This window comes from Brassica napus, chromosome A7, assembly GCF_020379485.1.
Source record: "Brassica napus cultivar Da-Ae chromosome A7, Da-Ae, whole genome shotgun sequence".
Lineage (NCBI taxonomy): Eukaryota > Viridiplantae > Streptophyta > Magnoliopsida > Brassicales > Brassicaceae > Brassica > Brassica napus.
Genome location: NC_063440.1, coordinates 10,166,815 through 10,190,634, shown reverse-complemented (window position 1 = coordinate 10,190,634; position 23,820 = coordinate 10,166,815). Strand labels below are relative to the sequence as shown.

The following is a 23,820-nucleotide window of genomic DNA, read 5'->3' as shown; positions in this document are numbered from 1 at the left end:
TGACATGGGTATTATACTGAAGCCATGGAAAAGGAGGATAAAGAACGGGCACACTGATAAACACTCGAGGCCTCGATCATCGGTCGTTGTGATGAGTAATTTTTTGCATTTTTCAAGATGGCCACAATGCGTTGAACCAGAGATAACAGGCAGTGAACAGAAAAAGCGAGATGAACCAATGTACCATTTCATCCAATAAAGAAAGTTAGTATCAAAACTTAAAACTATTGTTTTTAAAGTGTTTATATAAACAAATAGTTTTAGATTCGGTTAAAAAAGATCATTGAGTTTGTCTTTTTTTTTTGTGTCTTTTGCATGCCATTCAAATATATTCAATGGAGAAAAAAAAAGAGAATTTAGTTCAGCGAGCACTAGAGAGTTTCATAAGACGATATTATTCCATTTAAAAAACATTCACAAAGATCCATGACAATATAAGGTTTCAGACATCTTTACTGATATAAGACAACTTACAAGCCTTTTGTCTCTCATAAGAGACAAGGCAATGCACACAGCGATTGATGTTAGAATGCTGAGGAAGAAAAGTTTTGTGTGGAGTTTAAAAGCATGGACTCGGGGTATAATGGGTAGAGATCAGTACTAGAAACAGAGGATTTCATTGTCGTTTCTGTTTGATCAGTCAAACCAGAAGTGCTCGAGCTACCATGTGTATCAGTGCCCCTCAGTTTTGATATGCTAAAGTTGTGTTCATATAAACCAGGATCTGACAGAACCTGTGTTATTTCGATCTTTCCCTCTAGCATTTGCACAACCTCTGACATTGTTGGCCTTAACAATGGAGACGAGTTTGTGCAAACGAGAGAAACTTTGATCATCCTCTCCGCTTCTTTTCTGTTGAAATCACCTTCGAGCACTGGATCAATGATATCCATTATGTCTCCTGTTTGTTGCAGCTTCCGTGCCTGAGATTTGATGTAAAAACGGTTTCAGTAAACTTATAGTGACAGAAATATACAGTCAATACTAAAATTGTGATTCAGTTGGGACAAAGAGTAAGGAAAACTCAACGCTTACCCATTTGATAAGCCAGACGTGATCAGCACTTCCCTTTTGTTTCGTATTACTCTTTCCACTAACAATTTCCATTGCCACAACCCCGAAGCTGAACACGTCTGCCTTCTCGGTTAGTTCACCATATAATGCATATTCTGGAGCCATATATCCACTGCATTATAAGAGAAACCAATAATGAAATTTTTCTTTTGACATGGTGCAGTTTTTGTTGTTGTTTAATGTTCTATACTTACATGGTTCCTGCAATTTTGGTGCTAATGTGTGTGTGTTCTTCTTCATGAAGCCTAGCCAATCCAAAGTCAGATATCTTTGCATTTAGGTCGGCGTCTAGAAGGACATTAGTGGTTTTTATGTCACGGTGAACCATCCTAATCATCGAACCTTCATGGAGGAATTCAAGCCCTCTTGCTATTCCTACACAAATTCTTTGTCTAGCCGCCCAGTCCAAATTTGGAGCACTCTCTCCTGGAATTAGAATATTAAACCAAAAGAAAATTACAATTGTTTACATGTGGTAACATATATGTATTTTCAATGAAATAATGAGTGACTATTATTTACCATTAAGAGCAAGAGCAAGGGAGTTATTTTCCATGTACTCATACACAAGCAACAACTGATTCTTCTCGACACAACATCCATAAAGCTTGACAAGGTTTGGATGATTAAGACCTGAGATCATCCCTATCTCATTGACAAACTCGCGGTTTCCTTGGCATGATTTGGCAGAAAGCTGTTTAACTGCTATGATAGTTCCATCTGACAGTTCTCCCTGCATTAAGTTTCTCATATCAATGGCAAAAAAAAAAACAGGAAACAACCCTTTTTTTTTATGTATGTTTGATAAGAACATGGCATTTGTCTTTGCATACTTTGAATACGGATCCGAAACCTCCTTCTCCAAGTTTTTTGGCTTCATCAAAATTGTTTGTTGCAGCTTGCAGTTGCCTCCATGTAAAGCAAACAGTTTGCAGTCCCTGGGCTCTCAAATCTATGTTTTCAAGTTCCCAAAGAAAAATCATTGCTAATGGCTAAAATGAACCAGTTATGTAAATGGAACCAATTCATACAATGTGAACTATCTTACCTCGTTCTCTTGTGTTCTTGTCTCCCCTGCATCTTTTCTGAGCATATAATCCCAAAGCCAGGAACATAACTGCTAACAAGGCACCCGTTATCCCGAAAATTAGTGGATAATAAGTGCGATGTTTTGTTTTCTCCGCTGCAAATGAAACATAAAAATTGTAAATATATATACTACGTGACGCATCATACAAGTACCAAGCTACATAAATTTTCTAAGAAAGTAATAATTTTTTTCTTTTTGTACCTCCACATCCTGGCCCCAAACCTGAAATTTTGAAAGATGAATATTCTCATGAGGTGACAGGAACCAATACTAGTAAGATGAAAGTAGCTACTTGATAGTGAAGAAATACACAAAAACAATAAGATAAGGAGTTTCATGGGTACTAACTCCTGTGACACAAGGAGATCGCAGAAATAATAGGACCATAGTTCCCTCTTTGGGGAATGAGAGTTGTCCCCTTTCCCGCCCAATACAACCGAATCTCTAAGAAATGATTAGCTACATTTACGTTAGCTTCTTTCACAATAGGCTTTCGAGTTCCATTAGCCTCCTCTTTGACGTTAAAATCCCTCTTGAACAATTCTCCCTAACAATAGAGAAAACGGATATCAGCAAGTAAACTTCAAGAAATGATCAGTTACTCACTAAACAGTGCCCTTTTACCTGAAGATAGATATCAAATATGCGTCTGCCGAGTCGACTGTAAGGTTCTTCGTTGGAAAACTGAATCTCCATAAAATGGAGTTTCACATTGTAGACTCCATTTTCCAAGCAAAACGCATAATAAACCAGAGATTGAGCAGATTGACGTGCGGACTTATAGAAAGCAGGAGAATTCTCGGGTAATGCAAATGTAGGTGTAATGATGTATATATCATTCGGCAAGTAACCTGTGCTACTTACTCCCCAGTTTTCAAAGTGCTGATTTGTTGCGGCTTTGGTTTCATTGTTATCAGCTTGATAAGTGATTTTATGAGAAGAGTTTGTAATAACTACGTTGTCTCCACCACAATTTATATGTAGAGACCGTTGATCTACAATTGAACGATTATCACCATCATCAGAAGTATTAGAGACAGATCCTTTGTCCATCATAGTATTAGAGACAGAATAAATATAAATATAAGAATGAAAATGTGTTTTTTGCATGAACAAAATATGAACATGAGGTTTTTGCATGAACAAAATATATTTTTTCCAGAAAAGAGAATCATGATACATTCTTGAATATTGGTGGACCGACCAAAATAGCATTATTTGATGGGACCCATGTTAGGGGTGGGCGTAATGTAAATCTACGAGATATTAAAGGTATATGTTGTCTGCTCCATTTTATCTAGAAAGACTTTTATTATTTGATTTGCTTTTCCACTATACCAGATATCGGGTAAAATCTATATTTATTTATATATTTGATTCTATCTGTTAAAGTTAAATATTTTAATTGGGTACTTGATTGTTTCTAATAAATTCTTGCAAAAAAATAGTTAATCTGTGAATCAAAATACTGTAAAACTGGTATAGATCAAAAATTAATTATATATATCAGACTGAAGCGAATATCAGTTTTAAAAAAGTTTTGTATTTTTGATTTGTTTTGTTTTGAAAAGATATTATATATTAATATTTGTTTTGATTAATAAAATTATGAGTATCCAAATTTTTGAACATAACGTGATAAAAAAAACTTATAATCGAAACGTACTCGTGATCATAAAAATTTATGAATATTTTGCATACCCTACCCATGATCATTAAGAAAGGAAAAGTAGTCTTGTCAGAGCTTCGATCCTAATGCATTATTCATAAACCTTAAGAAACTAAACCACCTGATCTGAAAGAATACAGTAAATTTGGCCCCAAAATGTTATATAAAACCATTAGCCCCAATCTAGTGCTTCATCAGCTTATGGCCACAACTGGCTCTGATTAGAGATGCCATGTTATCTAATGCATCTTGGAAATGAGTTCAACGGATAATTATTTACAATATCTCCAATGTACTTTTCTATTTAAAAATAAAATAAAAGAGCTTTTAAATAGAGAATTCTTCTGCAATGTATGCTTCTAAAAATAAATGATTGCTGATTCTTATTTCAATTATAGATGAAGTTATTTTTCCATCCATATTTAGTTGAAAAATAACAATTATTATTTTAAATTAAATATAATAAGTTAGTAAAGAATGTCCTCTATAAAACATTTAGAGACAAATATATAGATGTGGTAGAGTTGCTCTTACAGTTGCACTTTATTGGACTAGCACATGGTAGAAGTCCAGTTCTGTTAGAAAAGAAAATGAGATTATAAGAAAAGTATTGAGGCATCTCAACGGCAGGAGATATTCAAATCATTTTTTGTTCTGTATGTAAAAGCAAGAGATTACTAAGTTTAGTCAGTTCTTTTTTTTTCTTTTTTTTTTAGTTTAGTCAATTCTTGTTGTTCGATTGTTGGACGATAAAGTAAAAGAGTGCACTTACAAATTTTTCTGCAAATATGAGCTCCGGTATGAATTAATGTTAATACTGATTCAACAGAAAATAGAACATAAACTTCAACAAAAGTAGGTTATAAGCGAAAGTAGATTATGTATCTAACACAAAATTCATGTTCATACCTCTTGTCCGGGCAGCTAGATGGGTATGAGAAATTGTTATAAGAGAGGTCACTTTGAAGATTTAAACAAATATACAAATCCAAGAAGATGATCAGCTGACACAAACACAAATTTCTCTGAGTCATACAAAACAAGTGAAGGCCTTAAACTTACATGTAAGATTCATTGTTGAGGAAAGCACCAGATCCAACGTTTCCAGAAAGCATGTTATCATTCAAATAGCTAAAAGAACATGTCGAAACAATATATTATTCGAGGGTGATTCTGAGGTATGATCATATGAAAAGGTCTTCAACTCTTTAAAAGTCCTGGTCCTAATCAGTGACAGATCTAGAAACGTTTTTAGTTGGAGGCACAATTCTAAAAGTAACCAAAAAAAAAATTCTGAAGCGGAGGCACTTTTTATGTTGGTTCATTAAATTAGGAACAATTTAATCAAACCAAAAAAAAAAAATGGGGAGGGGTGCGGGCACATGACCCTTTGCCAAAGACGTACGTCTGTCCCTGGTCCCAGTTTGTAATACTTACGTATATTTGGGTACTTTTCCTTGTAAGTCAACTTCACCACTCAACTTGTTGAATGATACATCACTGCAGCAAACAACATGTTATAAATTGTAATTAACCAGCCCAAGATGTCATCAGTTGATTTTTCAACATGTTATGTATAAAAAATACTTTTCCAAAAAGATCCAGTCAGCCAATCAATTAGATTTTGACAATAATGACATCATGTTAAAGTTTGCTTGCTCAGTAATTCAACTAATGGTTAAGAAAACGACAGATGATGAAAAGACGCAGAAAATACCAATATGCATATAACTGTACAATTTCCATGACTGAACCTGAACGCATCCAGTCATGTCAATCAGTTGATTTTTCAACATGTAATATATAAAAAACACTTTTCCAGACGGGATCGAGACATCATAATATCAACCAATCAATTAGATTTCGACAATAATAACATCATGTTAAAATTTGCTTGCTCAGTAATTCAACTAATGGTTAAGAAAACGACAGATGATGGAAAGACGCAGAAAATACCAATATGCATATAACTGTACAATCTCCATAACTGAACCTGAACGCATCCAGTCATGTCAATCAGTTGATTTTTTCAACATGTAATATATAAAAAACACTTTTCCAAACGGGATCGAGACATCATAATATCAACCAATCAATTAGATTTCGACAATAATAACATATTGTTAAAATTTGGTTTCTCACTAATTCCAATGGTTAAGATAAATACAGATTATGAGAAGACACAGAAAATGACTATATAATAAGAAATAGAGAAGAAATGTAGGAATAACAGCGTACATTATGTTTGCTTTTTTCTCTCTACGATGCATTTCAAATGATCATTACCCATGAGCCCGGGACTATCTATAACGGTACACTCCGTAACTCTATGCATAAAACTGTACAATATCAATGAATGTACACACCCAGTCAGATGCAAATCTTTTTGTTTTTTGAACCACAGTCATATGCAAACTTCTCAGCAGAAAAAAAAAAAGTGAAACATATACAAGCTAGTTTGATAAAGTTTTAAACTTACAAGTTCGTCACATGCATCACAAAAAATAACTTACAGAGTCTTTAGGACTGGCATGGACCAGACGAAAGAAGGGATTTGACCAGACAAACTCAAATTCCTCAAAATCCTGAACAAGGACAAAGACTCAAGTTTGTGAGTTACAATAAACTCAAATAACAAGATGAGAGGTAGAAAATTATTACAGGGTGTTCATAGATTTGCTGGATATATTTGGAAAGGAGTTTATCCCAGTCATATCACTAATTCTCCTGCATATGATATGATGAACACATCACTTAAAACACCAGTCTTATTTCAGTGGTAGTTTTGTTAATCTTTTGAAGGTAGAAATTACAGATCAATAAGATTTTCTAGGCGGGCAAGTGCATCAGGAATAGGTCCTTTCAGTCCGCTTGCAAATAGATGTCTGTTGATCATAAACCCAATGAACGACACATGCAGGTTAGCCGGTGCAGAAACGCACACTTTAAGAGCAACTACAGTTATTGGTTAAAGACAAGCTTACATTTTCTCAAGCCGAGACCAGTCGCCTATGAAGCGCGGGATGATCCCAATAAATTTATTGTCACTTATCCGACTGCGTATGAAGACAAAACTAGTTTAGAGATCTGTTAAAGTTTTTTTGGGTAAAATGTTAAGTCAGCTTTGTTAAAATTATCTTCTTAAATATTTTATAGGTTTTCTTGAGCATTTCTTCCTCAGTGTGAAATCAAGTCATAACCAAACTATTCATCCTACGAAAAAGACAAAGCATATACTATTTTGCAAACAAAAACAAACAAAACCTATAAGAGTTTTGACTAGTAATAATGCAAAATCTCAGAATTACAAAAAATAAAATTAAGTTGAATATTACTAATTTCAAATTTCCATGATAAAGATTGCTAAATATTTTTTGTACATTTGGATCAATTTTCTGGAATAGCGAAATATAACTTATACTATAAAACGGGTTTTCATTATAAATATTAATGCCAAACCATTACAAAAAAAAAAGCTACGTGGGGTTATTGGTTCTAGTAGTTTAGTAAATTTAGAAATACATTTTGGATTTAGAAATTTTGATAAATTCATTGATTTTAAAGTCAAACAAACAGATTATACAGATTTCAAAATCAAAATAAGTGGATTATTATAAATATACAGTCAACTGGATTTTCAATAAGTTCAGATTTGTAACAAAATATAGTTTTTTTTAAAACTACAAAATTTGTTTATGTCAAAACGTGTTTATGTCAAATTTTCTCTTTTTATGTGTTTTTCCTTTTAACATATATATATTTTTTAACTCGCGTAGCAAGCTATCATATCTTTGTTAACTAGTGCTTGTTTATAGTAGGTTAGATGAACATGTTCAACACCGTCAACACGTATGACTTGGGGCAAAAAAGATACTGAGAACATCAATAATACAAATCTATCGAAATATCAACATCCAACTCAATATTTGTTACATGTTTATAAAAATAATAATCTCTTACTATAATTATTTAACATATTTTCAATATTTACATATTAAATTTTTAAGCTATTAAAAATCAAATCATAGTGTAATTTCATTTATTACATATTTATTTATAATTTTAAAAATTATTTGTACTAATTTAAAATTTAAATTATTAGCATCATTGTTTTTATTTATATTCCATTTTTTAATTAGTAAAATATTTTCAGAATCACGTATTTGTACGGAGCTTACCAGTAGAAGCTTTAGATATAAGTTCAAAGAAATATGTTCAACAAGAAAGCTTTGAACTCAAAGCTTACGGCAAAATATGTCCCTTTCCTCATGAACTTGTACAAATTTACTAATATTTAAGTAATTAAAGATGAGCATTTCCGGTTACAAAGACGAAAAAACCTATATTTTGTTGTTTTTGAAATTTTGTATCGACAAGTACAGAAAAAAAACTTACAATTCCTTGAGATTCACCAGTTTGGAAAGAGTGGTAGGCAGGGTACTTGTAAATTGATTCGACCCAAGTTGCCTGCGATATCCAGTTTCAGAAAGCATCTAAACTATAGCTTCTTATTCCAATAAAACCAAAAGATTATTGTAATTTTGGATAATGGTTAAGATGGAAATGGGTCTTACAATCCTGTTAGGCTAATCAAGTTACCAAGCTCAGCAGGAATAGGACCAGAGAACTGGTTCGCTTCAACACCTCTGAAAATTTGGTCACATTACTGTAATATCAGACTTGTGACTAAAATGATCCCTACATGTATGGGAACAAAATAGAGACGTACAGGAATTCCAGCTTCTTGAAATTTTGTAAACCAGTTGGTAAAGGCCCAGAAAGATTATTCGCGCAGACCGAGCTGAGTAAAAAGTCAAAGTTAGTCACAAATCATGAGAGAGAGAGAGAGAGAGAGAGAGAGAGAGAGAGAGAGAGAGAGAGAGAGAGAGAGAGAGAGAGAGAGAGAGAGAGAGAGAGAGAGAGAGAGAGAGAGAGAGAGAGAGAGAGAGAGAGAGAGAGAGAGAGAGAGAGCTAACATGGAAATGAGTTCTGGCATTGAAGCCCACTCCATCGGGATTGATCCCGAAAGGTAATTTCGGCACAAGTCTCTGCAAAGAAGAGCAAAAACTCGCTATAAACTTTTTTTTATAGCTAGAACCAAATGTTCTTATAATAATAATAAAAAGAACTAACGAGGATGCCTTGCAAACTGAAACCTCAGACTAAAAATTGAATTAGTAAAACTTACATTGATCGGAGATACTGAAGTTTGACCAACTCTGGTGGAACTTTTCCCGGAAGACCGAGGGTCTTGAGCGTTCTGATAGCCACACAAATCATTGGTTTAATGGAAAAAACGAACAAAAGACGTACGGTTGAAAAATAAGACTCACAAATCTGTAATATGGCATGTATTGTTGCGACTACAATCACAAACAATGATGTTCTCACTCGTTGGATCCTGAGCAACATCAATCTTTAGTCTTTTTAAATCGCAAGGGTCTCCATTGCCTAGGTTCAGTTTCGTAATTCCAAGTGTAGAAGCTATCTCTTCAAGCGCTTTTACTGCATAATACTCAAAAAGAAAAATTATTGACTATATAAAATACATATATATGGATTGGAAATGCTGATTTTTCTCATACATTCATCTGGGTGAAGAAGAGCTGGTGAAGCCACTGGTGTTATTTGAGCTGCGAGGAAGCTTGTGGCTATGGTGAATAACAAAATGAAACTTGAGAATACTATCGACATATCCATATTAAATTATTAAGTATGTATGTGTATTTTTGGTTATTCCCGGTGTTATCATTACATAGGGATACAATAGTTCCTTTTATAGTAAACGGAAAAGTATGGTTGCTATATTTCTTTTTACGAGTTTCTGGGTCGTCGGAGACTGACTAATAGAGATATATAGGGTCAAAAATTAATTAATAATGTTAACTTCCAAGTTATAATTAATAGTAACAGACAAGTTATTGAATGCTTGATATTGCATGTCTCCTAGTATGTTTTGTTGATTAATTTAGTAGCTCATAGACGCTGCGGTCTATGGACGCAGTTGACCTTCTTTTTTTCCAACAAAAGCTCGATCTGGTGTATGCGAGCAAAGTGATCAATCGATCCAACTTTCTGATCGATCGAGATCTAATCCCAGGTAAGTTGTCCGACCAAAAAAACATAATTTTTTTTTCTTTATTTCTTTTATGCATTTTTCTTGATTTATATTTATACCGAGACAGTGTAAAATAAATTTAGGCGAGGGTTTTTGTGGTTACTGATGTGTTTAATCGTTCTGTTTTCTTTTTTCTTGAGTCAGTTGTTTTATTGAGTTAAAGCTAGTCGGGAACTATGAGTTTTCCTTGGAACAAACCATATAAATGACGCCTTAGTGACCATTCGTTTAGTTATTTCTATATTTCTTTTTCAAAAAAAAAAGTAAAATAAAAACCAATTTTCAATCCAGTGATCAAGAAAAAAACATTTTTTAATACACATATCTTAATAACTTTCTAACTAAACTCTATCTTTACATAACTAACTAAAAGCTAACAGATCAACCAAAATTTGATTTCTCCTTAGGCAAAGGCAGAGGACATTTTTGTCCAAAACACATTTTAGATTCCCTAATAGTGTGCCTCTAGCACATTGTGTCTTAGAATTTCAAAAAAGACAAAAAATATCCTAAAGAGAAATTAACTCAGGATAGTTGATGACAAAAAAAAAAATCTTTAAGGATATATGATAATTTTACAAACATTTGTTCTACTCATATGAGGTAGGCATTCTTACAGCTTTTGATATTACACTGACGAGGAAGGAAACTCTACTGTGGAGTTTGAGATCACAGATTCTGGGTATAGATCAGAACCAGAAACAGAGAATTTCATTGTCATTGTTGTTTGATCTGTCACACCAGACATGCTCGAGCTTCCATGTGTATCATTGTCCTTCAGCTTTGACATGCTCCAGTCATCTCCATACAAACCAGGATCTGCCATAACCTGTGCTATTTCGATCACTCCCTCTAGCATTTGCACAACCTCTGACATGGTTGGCCGTAAGGAAGGAGACGAATTTGTGCAAACAAGGGCAACATTGATCATCCTCACGGCTTCTTTGCTGTTGAAATCACCTTCCAACGTTGGATCTACAATCTCAAGTATGTCCCCTTTTTGTTGCAACATCAAAGCCTGATATTTGATGTCAAAGAGCATGTTTCACAAGACTTATAATGGGAAACAAAAGAAGAAAAGCTAACAAAAAGTTACCCAGTTGATAAGGGAGACGTGATCAGCACTTCCCCTCGGTGTAGTATTACTCTTTCCACTGACAATTTCCATTGCCACAACCCCGAAGCTGTACACATCTGCTTTCTCTGTTAGTTGACCCCATAGTACATATTCAGGAGCCATATATCCCCTGCATCACAAGAGAAACCCATACTAAGCTAATTTTGGTAGGGTATGGTGCAACTTTTTGTTTTGTTATATGTTCTATACTTACATGGTTCCTGCAATTTTGGTGGTAATTTGAGTGTGTTCTTCTTCACGGAGCCTAGCCAATCCAAAGTCAGATATCTTTGCATTAAGGTTGCCATCTAGAAGCACATTAGTGGTTTTAATGTCACGGTGAACCATCTTGATCATCGATCCTTCATGGAGGAACTCGAGCCCTCTTGCAATTCCCACAGATATTTTTTTCCTTGCTGCCCAATCCAATTTTGGGGAGCTCTTTTCTGAAAATGTTGGTTAGCCAAAGAGAAATGACGTTGTTATTAAATACGTCTATTTGAATTAGATTCAAAACATAAAGAAGAGCTGAATATTTTTATTTACCAGACAGCACAAGAGCAAGGGAGTTATTTTCCATGTACTCATACACAAGCAGCAGTTGATTCTTTTCAACACAACATCCATAAAGTTTGACAAGATTTGGATGATTAAGACCTGAGATCATGCCTATCTCATTGACAAATTCGCGGTTTCCTTGTCTTGACTTGGAAGAAAGCTGCTTGACTGCTACGATAGTTCCATCCGTAAGCTCTCCCTGAATTAAGTTTCTCATATGAGAAAAAGGACAGCCATGTTTTCTCAAGTATATACAAATGAGAAGAAGTTATATCTTAGAATACTTTGAATACAGATCCAAAACCTCCTTCTCCAAGTTTGTTGGCTTGATCAAAATTGTTTGTTGCAGCTTGCAGTTGCCTCCATGTAAACCAAACCGTTTGCAGACACTGGGCTCTCAAATCTATTGAGACCAGGTCCACAGAGAAAATTATCAGTATTGTTATGAGTAAATATAAAGAAGGGATTCATATATTTTGGGAACTTTGATACCTCTTTCTCTCATATTTGTGTCGCCTCTGCATCTTTTCTGAGCATATAATCCCAAAGCCAATAGAATTATCGCTACCAAGGCACCCGTTACCCCAAAAATTAGTGGATAATAAGTATACTTTGTTTTCTCCACTGCAAATGAGACATTAAAAGTGTTAATGCATGTATACACCAATTTACAGAAAGATGTTTGTCACAAAGTATTTTTTTAAAACCTCCGCAATTTTTCTCCAGACCTGAAAATTTTAAACAAGGATATTATTGCAACAAGTAAGTGAAGGCGAGCACGAAAATGCAACAAATAACGGGGAAAAAATAGTCTTATATATATATTTGTTCAAGCAGAGACTTGGCATAGGTGAAGTATTCTTACTATGACACAAGGAGATTGCAGAGATAAGAGGACCATAGTTTCCTCTTTTGGGAAAGAGTACTGTCCCTTTCCCTGCCCAATACAGCCGAATCTCTAACGTATGGTCGGTCACATTAACAGCTTTTGCCACTTTCACAACAGGCTTCAGAGTTCCATTAGCTTCCTCTTTTATGTTAAAATCCCTCAAGAACAATTCTCCCTACAAGGTGAAAGAATGGACAAAAGGAAAATAACTTTAATCTTCCATGCATGAGACTGAACATAACAATTATTCTGTAATACTTAGCGGCGCTTTACCTGAACATAGACGTCAAATATGCGTCTACCAAGACGACTGTTTAGTTCTTCGTCTAAAAACTGGATCTCCACAAAATGGAGTTTCACATTGTAAGCTCCATTTTCCAAGCAAAACGCATAATAAACCAGAGAGAGAGGAGATCGACGTGCGGTTTTATAGAGATCAGGATAATCTCCTGATGGTGTTAAATTAGTTGAAATTATGTAGGTGTCATCATGACTTGTATCATCGGTAAAGTCACCCGTATTGCTGATTCCCCAGTTTTCTAGGTGGTGATTTGTTGCGGCACCAGTTGTACTGTTATCAGCTTGATAAGTGATTTTACCTGAGGAGGTTTTAATCTGTACATTTCCTCCGCCACAATTTATATGCAATGATCGTTGATCTAAGATCAACAATGAGTATCACCATTAGAAAGAGTAGATGTTTACAGCTTTGTATATATAACGAGAGGGATTTAACAAAGTACACTATGACTATGTCGAATCCATGTTAGAGATAAGTTAACATTGCTCAATATGTACTTACATTTGCTGCAGTTTGTTGGACCAGCACATGGAAGAAGCCTATGACAATAAGATCATAACATTTAGTCTTCTAACTAACATAGCTAAAGCGAGAGTTAAAATATGACTAAATTTATATCCTATAGTGGCGTGCTGGCCATAACCTTTTATTCGTATTGTAAAGCAAGAGATTACTAAGTTTAATCCATTTGTGCTATAAGATAAAGGAAAAGACTGTACTTACAAACTGTTTTGCAAATATGAGCTTCGGTATGTATTGATGTTACTGATTGAAGAGAAAAATATGACATGAGAAGGTTATCAAACTTTTGATTGTAGATGTTCCATTTCATGTCCATACCTCTTGTCCCGACAGCTCGATGACCAAGAGAAATTGTTATAAGAGAGATCACTGTAGAAAACCGAGAAGTATATTAGTTGGGAGATGATGGCAATTTCTCAAGCTATACAATCAGTGGAAACGTACATAACAGATTTGCTGTGGAGGTAAACAGAAGCAGATTCAACGTTTCCGGAAAGCATGTTGTTAGTCAGATAGCTGAAAGAATAGCGGTCAGTCTCAATCTCTGATTAAAATACTCAAATCCTGGATTGTAATTACTTACGTATGTGGTGGTGCTTGTTGTACTTCTTGAAGTTCACCAGTCAACTTGTTAAACGATAAATCGCTGCGGTAAACAACTTAAATATAAATATTAATTCTTTGGTATGCACATAATATTCTTAGATACCCTATGTTTGTATAAATAGGACTGTAAATAATATTTTTTTTATCCTTTCATACTAGCATACAATTCTCACATGCAGTCTATGTTTTATGTGGTTACTCATGAGTTTGTGACGATCTCTAATCGTACAAGTGCTATAGTCTAGTGAATTTAATTATTTAATCATATAAATGTACAATGTCAAGTGCATTCGCAATGCGCAGTAGGTACAGATTTCTAAGATTCAAACTTGTAAAGTGTTTACACATATCATTTAAAAGAACTTACAGTCTATTTAGCTTAGACATATTCCAGATGTACGAGGGGACTGAACCAGACAAACCCACATTCCTCAAAATTCTGGAACAGGAACAGAGACATCAGTTTGAAAGTTTCTGATGAAGGCAGAAGAAACCATAAGCTTCAGTAGAAAAATAAATACAGGGTTGCGATAACTTTGCTGGATATATTTGGAAAGAAGTTTATCCCAGTCGTATCACTAATTCTCCTGCATATGAATGTGTATAATCGTTTAAAATATTATCCTGTTTCAGTTGCCGTTTTAAAATATATATAGTTAAGGTAGTCAATTACAGATCAACAAGATTTTCTAGGCGGGCCACTGCTTCAGGAAGAGGTCCTTTAAGTCCACTCGCATGTAGAAATCTGCTGAGCAAAATTGATAAACAGAAACGACAAGAGAAATAAATAAAAAATAGCAATTAAGTGAAAAGCTTACGTACAGCTTTTGAAGCCGAGACCAGGTGCCAATATATCCTGGAATGGTTCCATTAAAGTTATTGTCACTTATCCAACTGCAAAATAAAAACAAACTACTTTAGAGCTTCGAAATAACTATGTTTATAGGTTTGCTGAACAATCTTTGCACACACTTAACTACACATGTTACAAAGTAATAAAGCATGTATAAAGTGCTCAGCTAGAAAGCTTTAAAACACGTTTCAGTTCAATCTGGTGATTATAAAACAACCTTATTTTTCAAAAGAATTCTGTAAAATGTCTCTAAACTCTGTGAAATTTACTGCTTTTTATGTCAGTAAGGATTAGTGTATTCGATTTAAACAGAGAGGCAAAAAGCTTATGAAAAGCATTCATTTCAAAGGACAGCAAGAACTTACAATTCCTCAAGGTTTACTAGTCTAGCGAGAGTGACAGGCAAGCGTCCAATAAATTTATTAGATGCAAGATGCCTGCACCAGTTTCAAAGAACACCAACATGGTACATTTTTCCATTAAACAAAAGATTTTCTGATGAAAAATATCAAAACTGGTCGGAAGCAAGATGCCTGCAAAGCCAAAGATTGTCTTACAATTTTGTTAGGTTGGTTAAATTACCAAGCTCATCAGGAATTGTACCGGAGAACTGGTTTCCTTCAATTCCTCTGAAAATTTGATCACATTACTGTAATAGTAGGTCAAGTCAAAAAGGCATAGAAGTGGGAAACAGTTCAGACACGACGTACAGGATTTTCAGATTCTTGAAGTTTTGCAACCAAGTTGGTAAAGGCCCAGACAAATTATTGGCGGAGAGCTTACTGCGAGAAATTTCAAAGTTACTCGTAAATCACGAAGATGAAGCATTGGAGAAAGAGAGAACTAACATCGAAGTGATATATGGCATTGAAGCCCACTCCACTGGGATTGTGCCCGAAAGGTAGTTTCGAACCAGGGTTCTGCAAAGAAGAGAACAAACTCGCATGAAATTTCAAAACCACCTCTACAATATACAATGGTACCTCGTCTAAAATGTATTGCTAAATCAACAACAGTAGATAAGCCCAACCAATTTGTCTTGCAGTTGTAAAAGTAAACTGAGGTTGATTGTTTGCAGTTTTTCGACTAGTTTTTAGTTTTTGTTTTTCAAAAAACTATTTTTTAGCCAATCAAAATTTTTGAGAAATTGATTCCTATAAGTTACGAAACTAGTTTTTAAAATAACTACCTCTTTCTAAACAAAAACCAAAATCTAAGTTTTTCAAGTTTTTTGCTTCAGGTTGATTGTTTTTCTTTTTATTACAAATATTATTATTTAATAATACTAAGCCTTGTAGTTTTTAGTATTGTACCATTATTCCTAATGATGTGTGTCTACTATTCAGGTGATGATTGTTTCCTTGGTTTTTAGATTTTAGTTTCTAGTTTCTAGTTTTTGAATTTTGGTTTTTGGTTTTTAGATTATAGTTTTTAGTTTTTGGTTTTTGATTTTGCAGTAGATTTTAGTTTTTTGAAAAACATGAATGGTTGTTTTAGATTTTGGTTTTTAGTTTTTGGTTTTTGATTTGAAAATTAATAAAATGAAAATATTATTAATTGTAAAATATTTATTCTGCAAAAGTTAAATATAAAATACTATTATAACAAATACACATAAATATAAAATACTATTATAGAAAATTTTGAAAATCTATACTTAGTAAATTTTATAAAAATGGGAAATATTCCTAATCTTATTTGATACTATGTAAAATTTAAAAGAATAGGAGTTACATTTTGTAAGTATGAAATAGAAAAAAAAATTACTAGTTCTAGTCCTAGTTAATATTAAGTAAAACCAAAAGGAATACAAAATATAACTTATAGGCATCAAATAGTAAACTAAAAAATATTAATTTCTCTAAAAAAAAATTATTAACAATATATATTATATATATAATTTTTTGTAATGGTTAGCTTCAAATAAATAAATTTATATCATTTATAATTTTCATAATTTATCTGAATAACTTTTTATTTACATCAGTTCATTGACAGATGTATGTTCCAAAGATATAGCTAGAAAAAATGCCTTAACTATATGTGCTCAGGGTTGGATTAGAAACATTAGCTATATGTACGTTACATCAAAATACCCTACGGTATTTTTTGTTGGTTAATTTTCAAATGTACTTTTTTCTCTCATGTACAACATGCTTTTTATTTATTTTAAACTACAAAGAATGAAACGTTTGACCATGTTTATCATAATTTTTGTTCTCATATATGTTTAGTTATAATTTATATTTGATTATTTAAATCTTATTAAATTTGGTTTGTTTATAATATGTTTTTAAAGCATACGAAAAAGTAAAACACTTTTATAAAGAATAAAATTTTAAACTCACTTTAAATTTCAAAACAAAAAAATGAAACTATTTTTTTAATGAAAAATCACATGTATTAAAAAGATAGAAGTAACGACAAATTATTTTTTGAAAAGTCCAAAAAAACCCGAAAAGCCCTAAAGCCCTATAAGGGCCGGGCTGGGCTTTGAATTTTAGGCCCAAAATATTTTCGGACCGGGCCGGGCTCAAATATTTACAGGCTTAGCAGGTTTGGGCCGGGCCAGCCCGAATTGACACCCCTAAAAGTTAAACAATATTTACAGCCAAGTGCCACTGAGAATTAAATTAATCTTACATTAAAAATGATTGTCTTTTCTGCATATTCATTGTTTTCCTAAAATAACTCAAACGAACTACAAAGAAGGAAAAACATTATTAATAACTCAAACGAACTACATTGTTTTCTTAAATGTGATTTCCACGACTATAATAAAGGAACTACATCAATTTAGAATCCAGGATATTAAAACAATCACAAAATCTTTGATTTTACTCTTATAATAAATGAACAAGCATAAAATCTTAAATAAACATTTACGCCTACACTTGCGGAACAAGCACAATATCTTATCACGTCTTTTACATTTTGTTTTTACTTTTCCAAATTACTTCACTAATTTTATTTATCATTATAATTCGATTTCATTTATTTTACGTATTAACCATAATAATTTCATGTGTCTAAATGTAATTACTCCATTAGGGACTAGAAGTCAAACCGGTTAACAAATTATTTTTATTTGTTTACTAAATCATTTAGACACAGTCATTCATGTATTCGTTCAGATACATATCGGTTTTTATGGATATCAAGTTTTTTGATTTAAAGTTAAACTATGTTCGGATATTATAAATTTTCGAACAAAGTTCAAGTTGGATTCTTCCGGATCCGGGTAAGTTTGTAGGCACCTAAAAATATCTAAATAACCTATATGTTATAAGAATATCACTAAACAATTTATAAAAAGTAAAAACCAAACCCGCACGGGTCAAGCTCTTGTATATTATTATAAGAACAATAGAATATCCGTCTCTTATATATATATATTACATCTTTCAAAGAGAGTTGCATCTTAAACAATTCTTCCAACAGATGGATAGTTTAGGTAACCATGTTTGCTTCTATTGAGTTCATTACTTGCACCATAACAAATACTGCTGTGTTTGCTTCGGTTCAGATCATTAACCGCAACATAACACATTCGCAGAGAGAGTTTTCATCATAAAAAACATATAAAACAGCCTCACATTTTATTATTTACATTAATAATAAACCAACTATAAACATGATTTTTTTTAAAATTATAAAAAAAATCTGTTGAGAAAGAATCTAACAAAATCTTATTTAAAATTTTAAATATTTGTATAAAATAATATATTAATTAATTCCATAATTACTAATATAATATTATTATAAATCAATGTTAACTAGAATTTTATTATCAAACAAGAAAATAAAATTCTATACTATTTTTAATAAATTCTATATTTATATTCTGTATTATATAAAATAGAAGTTCTATATGAATTAAACATGACAAAATTATATTAAAAAGGTAAATTAAAATTTTAATTTTTTTACTGTTTCATTTATTGTTTCAACTCAGTTTACAAGTAAAAAAATATTATTTTTTGTACCATTCTAAAAACCATTGTTTTGTTTAAATTTTTAGATTTCAATTCAAATTACATATTCCAAGTAAAAATGTTTACAAGTAAAAAAGATTATTTTTGTACCATTCTAAAAACCATTGTTAACATCAAATTTAAAGTATTTTTAAATATTAAAGATATTAAAGTATTAAATTTAAAGTATTTTTAAACATCAAAGATATTAAAAATTAAATTTAAAGTAATTTTAAATATAATTTTACAAGTAAAAAAGATTAGTTTTTGTACCATTCTAAAAACCATTGTTTTGTTTAAAATTTTAGATTTCAATTCAAATTACATTTTCCAAGAAAAAAAGATTATTTAACTATTTTTGATTTTTTCTACCAAATTAGGAATTTGGCTAAAATTAATAAAAGATACAATTAACTTTTAAATATAGAATAAAATAAAATAGAACATTTATAATAGACTATGAATAACAAAAAAAAAAGCATTATAGCAGTAAATTTAAAGTTTTTATATCACATATGGATTAAATGATATAGTAAAAGTTTTATAAAAAATTAAAGAATCACAAATAAAATAGTTTATTCAAATTTATATCCAATTAAAAGGTATATGAATATTTTACAAAATATAATCAACTTTATATATGTTTGTATCGATTCAACCAATATCAGATTACGGGTAATGATGAGTTTTGAATGTTTAATGAGTTTTATCAGTTTTTACTTATCAGGTTTAATTAAATTCAAACCAGTTATGTACGGATCAACGGATTTACGGGTTTGACATGGGTCTGGATTAATAACAAAACACTTCTAAAAACTATTAACAACCATATGAATCTATTCTAAATTAAGTTATCCCAAAATCTGTCAAGTAAATCTTATGTGTCACCAACTCAGCAACTCTAACTCTTATAAAATATATACGAAGGATAATTGCCGTAATAACATAAGAGTATGCATAAAAATCTCAAATAAAAGAACTGATAAATTATATAATTTTAAACAAAAAATCATTTTTTCTTTTATATAATACAATTTTGTAACTTAATAATTTACATCAAAACCAAAACATTAATTTATATCTAACATTTTATTACATAAAAAACCGTGCTGAAGCGCGGGTCAAAATCTAGTTAGATTATTAAAATTCACATGATATAGGGGATGATTGGTAGTTGCTGTAGGTGCTGTCCACAGCCCTATTTATTTCTACAACACCAAATTCAGAGCAATCAAGCTTTAACTTTTTTTTGGAACCACAGCTCTTAAAATAACATACAGCTGTACAAATGCTCTGCAAAGCCAAATATCCAAAGTAATTTTTTAGTGCTTTCCATAAAATTTTACAGCAATAAAATCTAAAGCCACATCAAAAAGTCTACAGATTTTTTTCTACAGCAAAAAATTTAAAGCTACAGCCATTACCAATCGGATCCATATATGCTAGATGGAAGAAAATATATAAATCAAACAAATATTATTTTCTAATCATGACAAAAATAATATTTTGAAAAAAATGCGTTTAGATTTTAGATTAAGGACCTGGCTGGTTGAAACGCAACGGTTACTGGAGTTTGCGGTTGTATATAGTTGCGGATTATTTATTAAGTAGTTTGTAGAAATTAGTGCATTTACAGAATATTTGTGACTAGGTGATTATGAGATATTGCAATGGTTTGATGATAAATTATTAATATTAACACATTAACATTATAAAATTGTAAAACATATGATTATGATAAATATAATGTAAATAATAATGATATTATGTTTCTTTATTTTTAAAATATAGATAAAAGATATAATTTCAATAAAATTTGTTTTGAATATTTTTTGGTTAGAAATTTTAAAAAATATTTTGTTTTGTTTATATATATATATATATATATCTTTATATATGTATATTTATTAAGGTCTAAAAATTATAGTGAATATTTTTGGTTTAAGTTTTTATAAAATAAATTATGATACTGTGAGTGAATTTAAATTTATTTAATATATATATAAATATTATTTATTTTTTTTAATTTTCTAAATTTAGTTTAAATTTTAAATATTTTTTGAAAATGTTTTATATATTTTTTATTCACCCGCAGCCTCAAATGCTAGCGGCAATCAACTTTTGATTTTAAGAAGTTTGAAAAAGTTTGATGCAATTTATATAATTTTGTATGATTGTTGTAAATCTCTAAGATCCGCACAAAATATGTGTGTTTTGGATGGTAGCGGGAAACAGTCAGAACCTAAGAGTAGCCATTAAATTATCTAAAGTTATTTTAGAAACTGCAATTTTTTTCACTAATTTTGGTGCAAAAACTGCAATGGAGAAATCCAAATAAGCAAATAGAAATTAGATGTTAGAAGTTAATTTAGATTATCAAACAATTTGGAAAACCAATGTTTTTGATAAAAAAAATTATTCAAAAGAATTATATACGGAATTTATTAGTTAAATTTTTATAAGAACCAAAGTCAGATCGACAAGCAAAATTGGGATTTGGAAAGCTGAGTGATTTTTTTTTTGTTTAAAAATTATCCTCTGCATAAAAAGTTTACGAACCATAGTTTTCAAAACCAACGACATCGATTAATCTTTTTTAGCAAAAAAAAAAACGACGTCTATTAAGCTTCAATTATTTAACTAATTTCCAAACTTACATATTCTGGAGATACTGAAGCTTGGCCAACTCAGGCGGAAGTTTCCCTGAAAGACTTATGGACATGAGAATTCTGTGATTGTTCAACCAAATAAGAATAATTAGTACAGAAGAGAATAAATATTCGATAAGAGAAAACAAAAGATTAAGACTCACAGTTCTGTAATATGACATGTCATGTTATTGTTGAAGCTACAATCACAAGCAATGGTATTTTTCATCTCATCGGAAACAAAACCAATATTTAGAGTTCTAGAAAAGCAAGGATCGCCATCGCTTAGATTCAGTCTCTTTATTCCAAGTGTAGTAGCTATTTCCCCAAGTGCATTCACTGCACAAATTACCGAGTAAACATGGAAAAGTTGTTGATGTTTGACCTTTGATATTAAAAGAACTAAGCTTTTGATTTAATACATTCATCTGGATGGAGAGCTTGCGAAGTGGATGCTGTCAGAATCGCCAAGAAGGTTGTGATGATGGTGAAGAAGAACAGAAAGAGAGTCGAGAAGAAGATCCACATTGTTAATGAAGATTTTTGTATGTGTACTTGATTGGTCACAATATTATCATCAAGAAGATATTAAATAAGTATTTTTTTTTTTTGAAACACTAATATTAAATAAGTATCATAATGAAAATTGCAGGGATATTATTTATTTTTATGGTCTTCTTTGGTAGTTGAATATACATAGTAGTGATATACATATTTTATGGATGTTATCTCTACTTCTTATGGTCTTCTTGGATCATTGGATGGTAAATAGTAACGATACGTATTTTATGGGATAATTATCTTCTCTTTTTTTTTTGTAAAAGGGCTTTGGGATAATTATCTTCTTTATTGTCTTCTAGGGTCTTGGATAGTATACATACTTTATGCATATTTAGTTATTTACTACGTTTATGGTCTTCTTATATATTTGACCAAAAAAGTATTGTCAAACTAGCAGTTTGTGCAAGTTGCATTGGTGGACAGTTACACGATAGTTAATGCTTGATGTTTCTTGTCCTTTTATTTGTTTATAAACCCTGCCCTACGGAAGTAAATGTGTGAATTTATATAAATATTTTCAATTTTAATAAGTATTTGAAAATATAAATTTAATTTTAGTTGAAGCTAGCGTAAATTTTAATATTTATTTTGTTATTCTTTTAAAAAATCCTAAGTATATATCACATTAAAAGATTTCCACGAAAATAAGTCGTTTTGCAATTTTAAATTTTTGTTCCACGTTAATTACAATACTAAGTTTAAATATTTGTAAACTGTGATTACTAGTCTAAATAATACATAAAACTAACATGGCTTATTTATTCATTTATATGTTTCTATTGAATTTATTAGTAATTTCATTTTTATATTTTCTCTAAGGGAATAACCAAGTCACTGTAATAAAAACATCTCGAATTATGTAAACATCATGAAAATTGGCAAGGTCTCCATAACTTATGTTCAGTCTTTAAAAAAAAAAGCTTATGTTCAATCTTTTGGTACTATTTGTAATACTAATGGCTATTTTGTTCAGCGCACTCACTGCAATAGTATAACAAACAATATCAATTATATGAGTACCAAATTTGTGACTTTATAAAGTTTAGAAAATGGCGATTCTTCTCATAAATTATATATAGTGATTCTTGGTTAATCATAATGTTATCATCACCAAGCCATTAAATAGATACATTTTATATAATAACATAGGAAAAAGGTTGTTGCTATACTTTAGAACTTTCATTAGATGTTCTTTTTAAAACGCTCCCCTTTGTTCTAATTTTTTTTTTTTTTGAATTATACAGAGGTATCCTGACCCCACAGAAGTGATCCAGACTAGTCACGTGTTGCCACGTGTCGGTCCTCTGTCCCTGGCGATGCCGAAATGTTAATTCCCCAGTGGCCGGGATTCGAACCCAGGTGACGGTACTCACAGCTGTAAGCCCTTTACCACTAGAACTAGAAGCCCCGGTTACCCTTTGTTCTTATTTATCAAAATATTTTTGTAAACATTAAATTTGATCATGTTATCAGCAAAGTTAAAATATCTTACTGATACCTTTGATTAGTTAAAGATTTTTTTTTGTGTAAGTGTTAAATTTTATACAAAACTCTATACAGAGATAACCGGCAGTATAAAGAAAAAGTAAACTAAACAACAAAAAAAAAAGAAACAAGCAACTACAAGTGCTAACATACATTGAACTAAGACATGGTTGACTAGAAAATGAAAGCAGAAACTAGACCAAGGATACATTTCCGAAAGAGAAAGAACTTTTGAGAATACATGAGACCACGCCTTGGTAGAAATCGGCTTGGCCGCAATGCTTTTCCAATTGATTGGTTCTGTCTCGCGCAGCTTTGATCCTATTAGCTGGATTAGTTAAGATTTTATTAAAAT

General features: G+C 31.6%; 2 protein-coding genes across 2 annotated transcripts; both read right to left on the bottom strand.

Annotated features, from left to right (window-relative positions):
- Window positions 1-379: 379 nt before the first annotated feature.
- On the bottom strand, window positions 380-9,634 carry LOC106435237 (probable LRR receptor-like serine/threonine-protein kinase At1g29720). Its single transcript, XM_013876103.3, has 25 exons — window positions 9,419-9,634; window positions 9,167-9,338; window positions 9,022-9,093; window positions 8,810-8,881; window positions 8,563-8,634; window positions 8,408-8,479; window positions 8,229-8,300; window positions 6,818-6,889; window positions 6,647-6,718; window positions 6,495-6,560; window positions 6,347-6,418; window positions 5,271-5,333; window positions 4,896-4,964; window positions 4,743-4,793; window positions 4,606-4,650; window positions 4,368-4,408; window positions 2,789-3,159; window positions 2,513-2,711; window positions 2,366-2,386; window positions 2,123-2,257; window positions 1,908-2,026; window positions 1,597-1,807; window positions 1,269-1,500; window positions 1,036-1,186; window positions 380-923 (listed from the first exon to the last, which is right to left on the bottom strand). The coding sequence occupies exons 1-25, from the start codon at window positions 9,531-9,533 to the stop codon at window positions 525-527; spliced, it is 3,036 nt and encodes a 1,011-aa protein (XP_013731557.3). The 5' UTR covers window positions 9,534-9,634; the 3' UTR covers window positions 380-524.
- Window positions 9,635-10,489: 855 nt separating this feature from the next.
- LOC106435238 (probable LRR receptor-like serine/threonine-protein kinase At1g29720) lies at window positions 10,490-22,069 on the bottom strand. Its single transcript, XM_048736619.1, has 25 exons — window positions 21,842-22,069; window positions 21,584-21,758; window positions 21,429-21,500; window positions 15,646-15,717; window positions 15,508-15,579; window positions 15,355-15,426; window positions 15,163-15,234; window positions 14,767-14,838; window positions 14,618-14,689; window positions 14,466-14,531; window positions 14,312-14,383; window positions 13,922-13,984; window positions 13,783-13,854; window positions 13,657-13,707; window positions 13,540-13,581; window positions 13,318-13,355; window positions 12,789-13,174; window positions 12,492-12,690; window positions 12,334-12,354; window positions 12,119-12,250; window positions 11,911-12,029; window positions 11,615-11,825; window positions 11,283-11,514; window positions 11,048-11,198; window positions 10,490-10,969 (listed from the first exon to the last, which is right to left on the bottom strand). The coding sequence occupies exons 1-25, from the start codon at window positions 21,945-21,947 to the stop codon at window positions 10,580-10,582; spliced, it is 3,030 nt and encodes a 1,009-aa protein (XP_048592576.1). The 5' UTR covers window positions 21,948-22,069; the 3' UTR covers window positions 10,490-10,579.
- Window positions 22,070-23,820: the final 1,751 nt, after the last annotated feature.

Bases quoted from the DNA above. Each gene is read 5' to 3' on its own strand.
- LOC106435237 (XM_013876103.3), bottom strand. From the start codon at position 9,533: ATGGATATGTCGATAGTATTCTCAAGTTTCATTTTGTTATTCACCATA. The intron at 2,712-2,788 runs GTAAAAGGGCAC...CTCTATTGTTAG, and splicing joins TATTTGATATCTATCTTCAG to GGAGAATTGTTCAAGAGGGA. The intron at 2,387-2,512 runs GTTAGTACCCAT...TCAAAATTTCAG, and splicing joins GATCTCCTTGTGTCACAGGA to GTTTGGGGCCAGGATGTGGA.
- LOC106435238 (XM_048736619.1), bottom strand. From the start codon at position 21,947: ATGTGGATCTTCTTCTCGACTCTCTTTCTGTTCTTCTTCACCATCATC. The intron at 15,580-15,645 runs GTTAGTTCTCTC...AATTTCTCGCAG, and splicing joins ATGCCATATATCACTTCGAT to TAAGCTCTCCGCCAATAATT. The intron at 14,839-15,162 runs GTAAGTTCTTGC...TTTATTTTGCAG, and splicing joins CTAGTAAACCTTGAGGAATT to TTGGATAAGTGACAATAACT.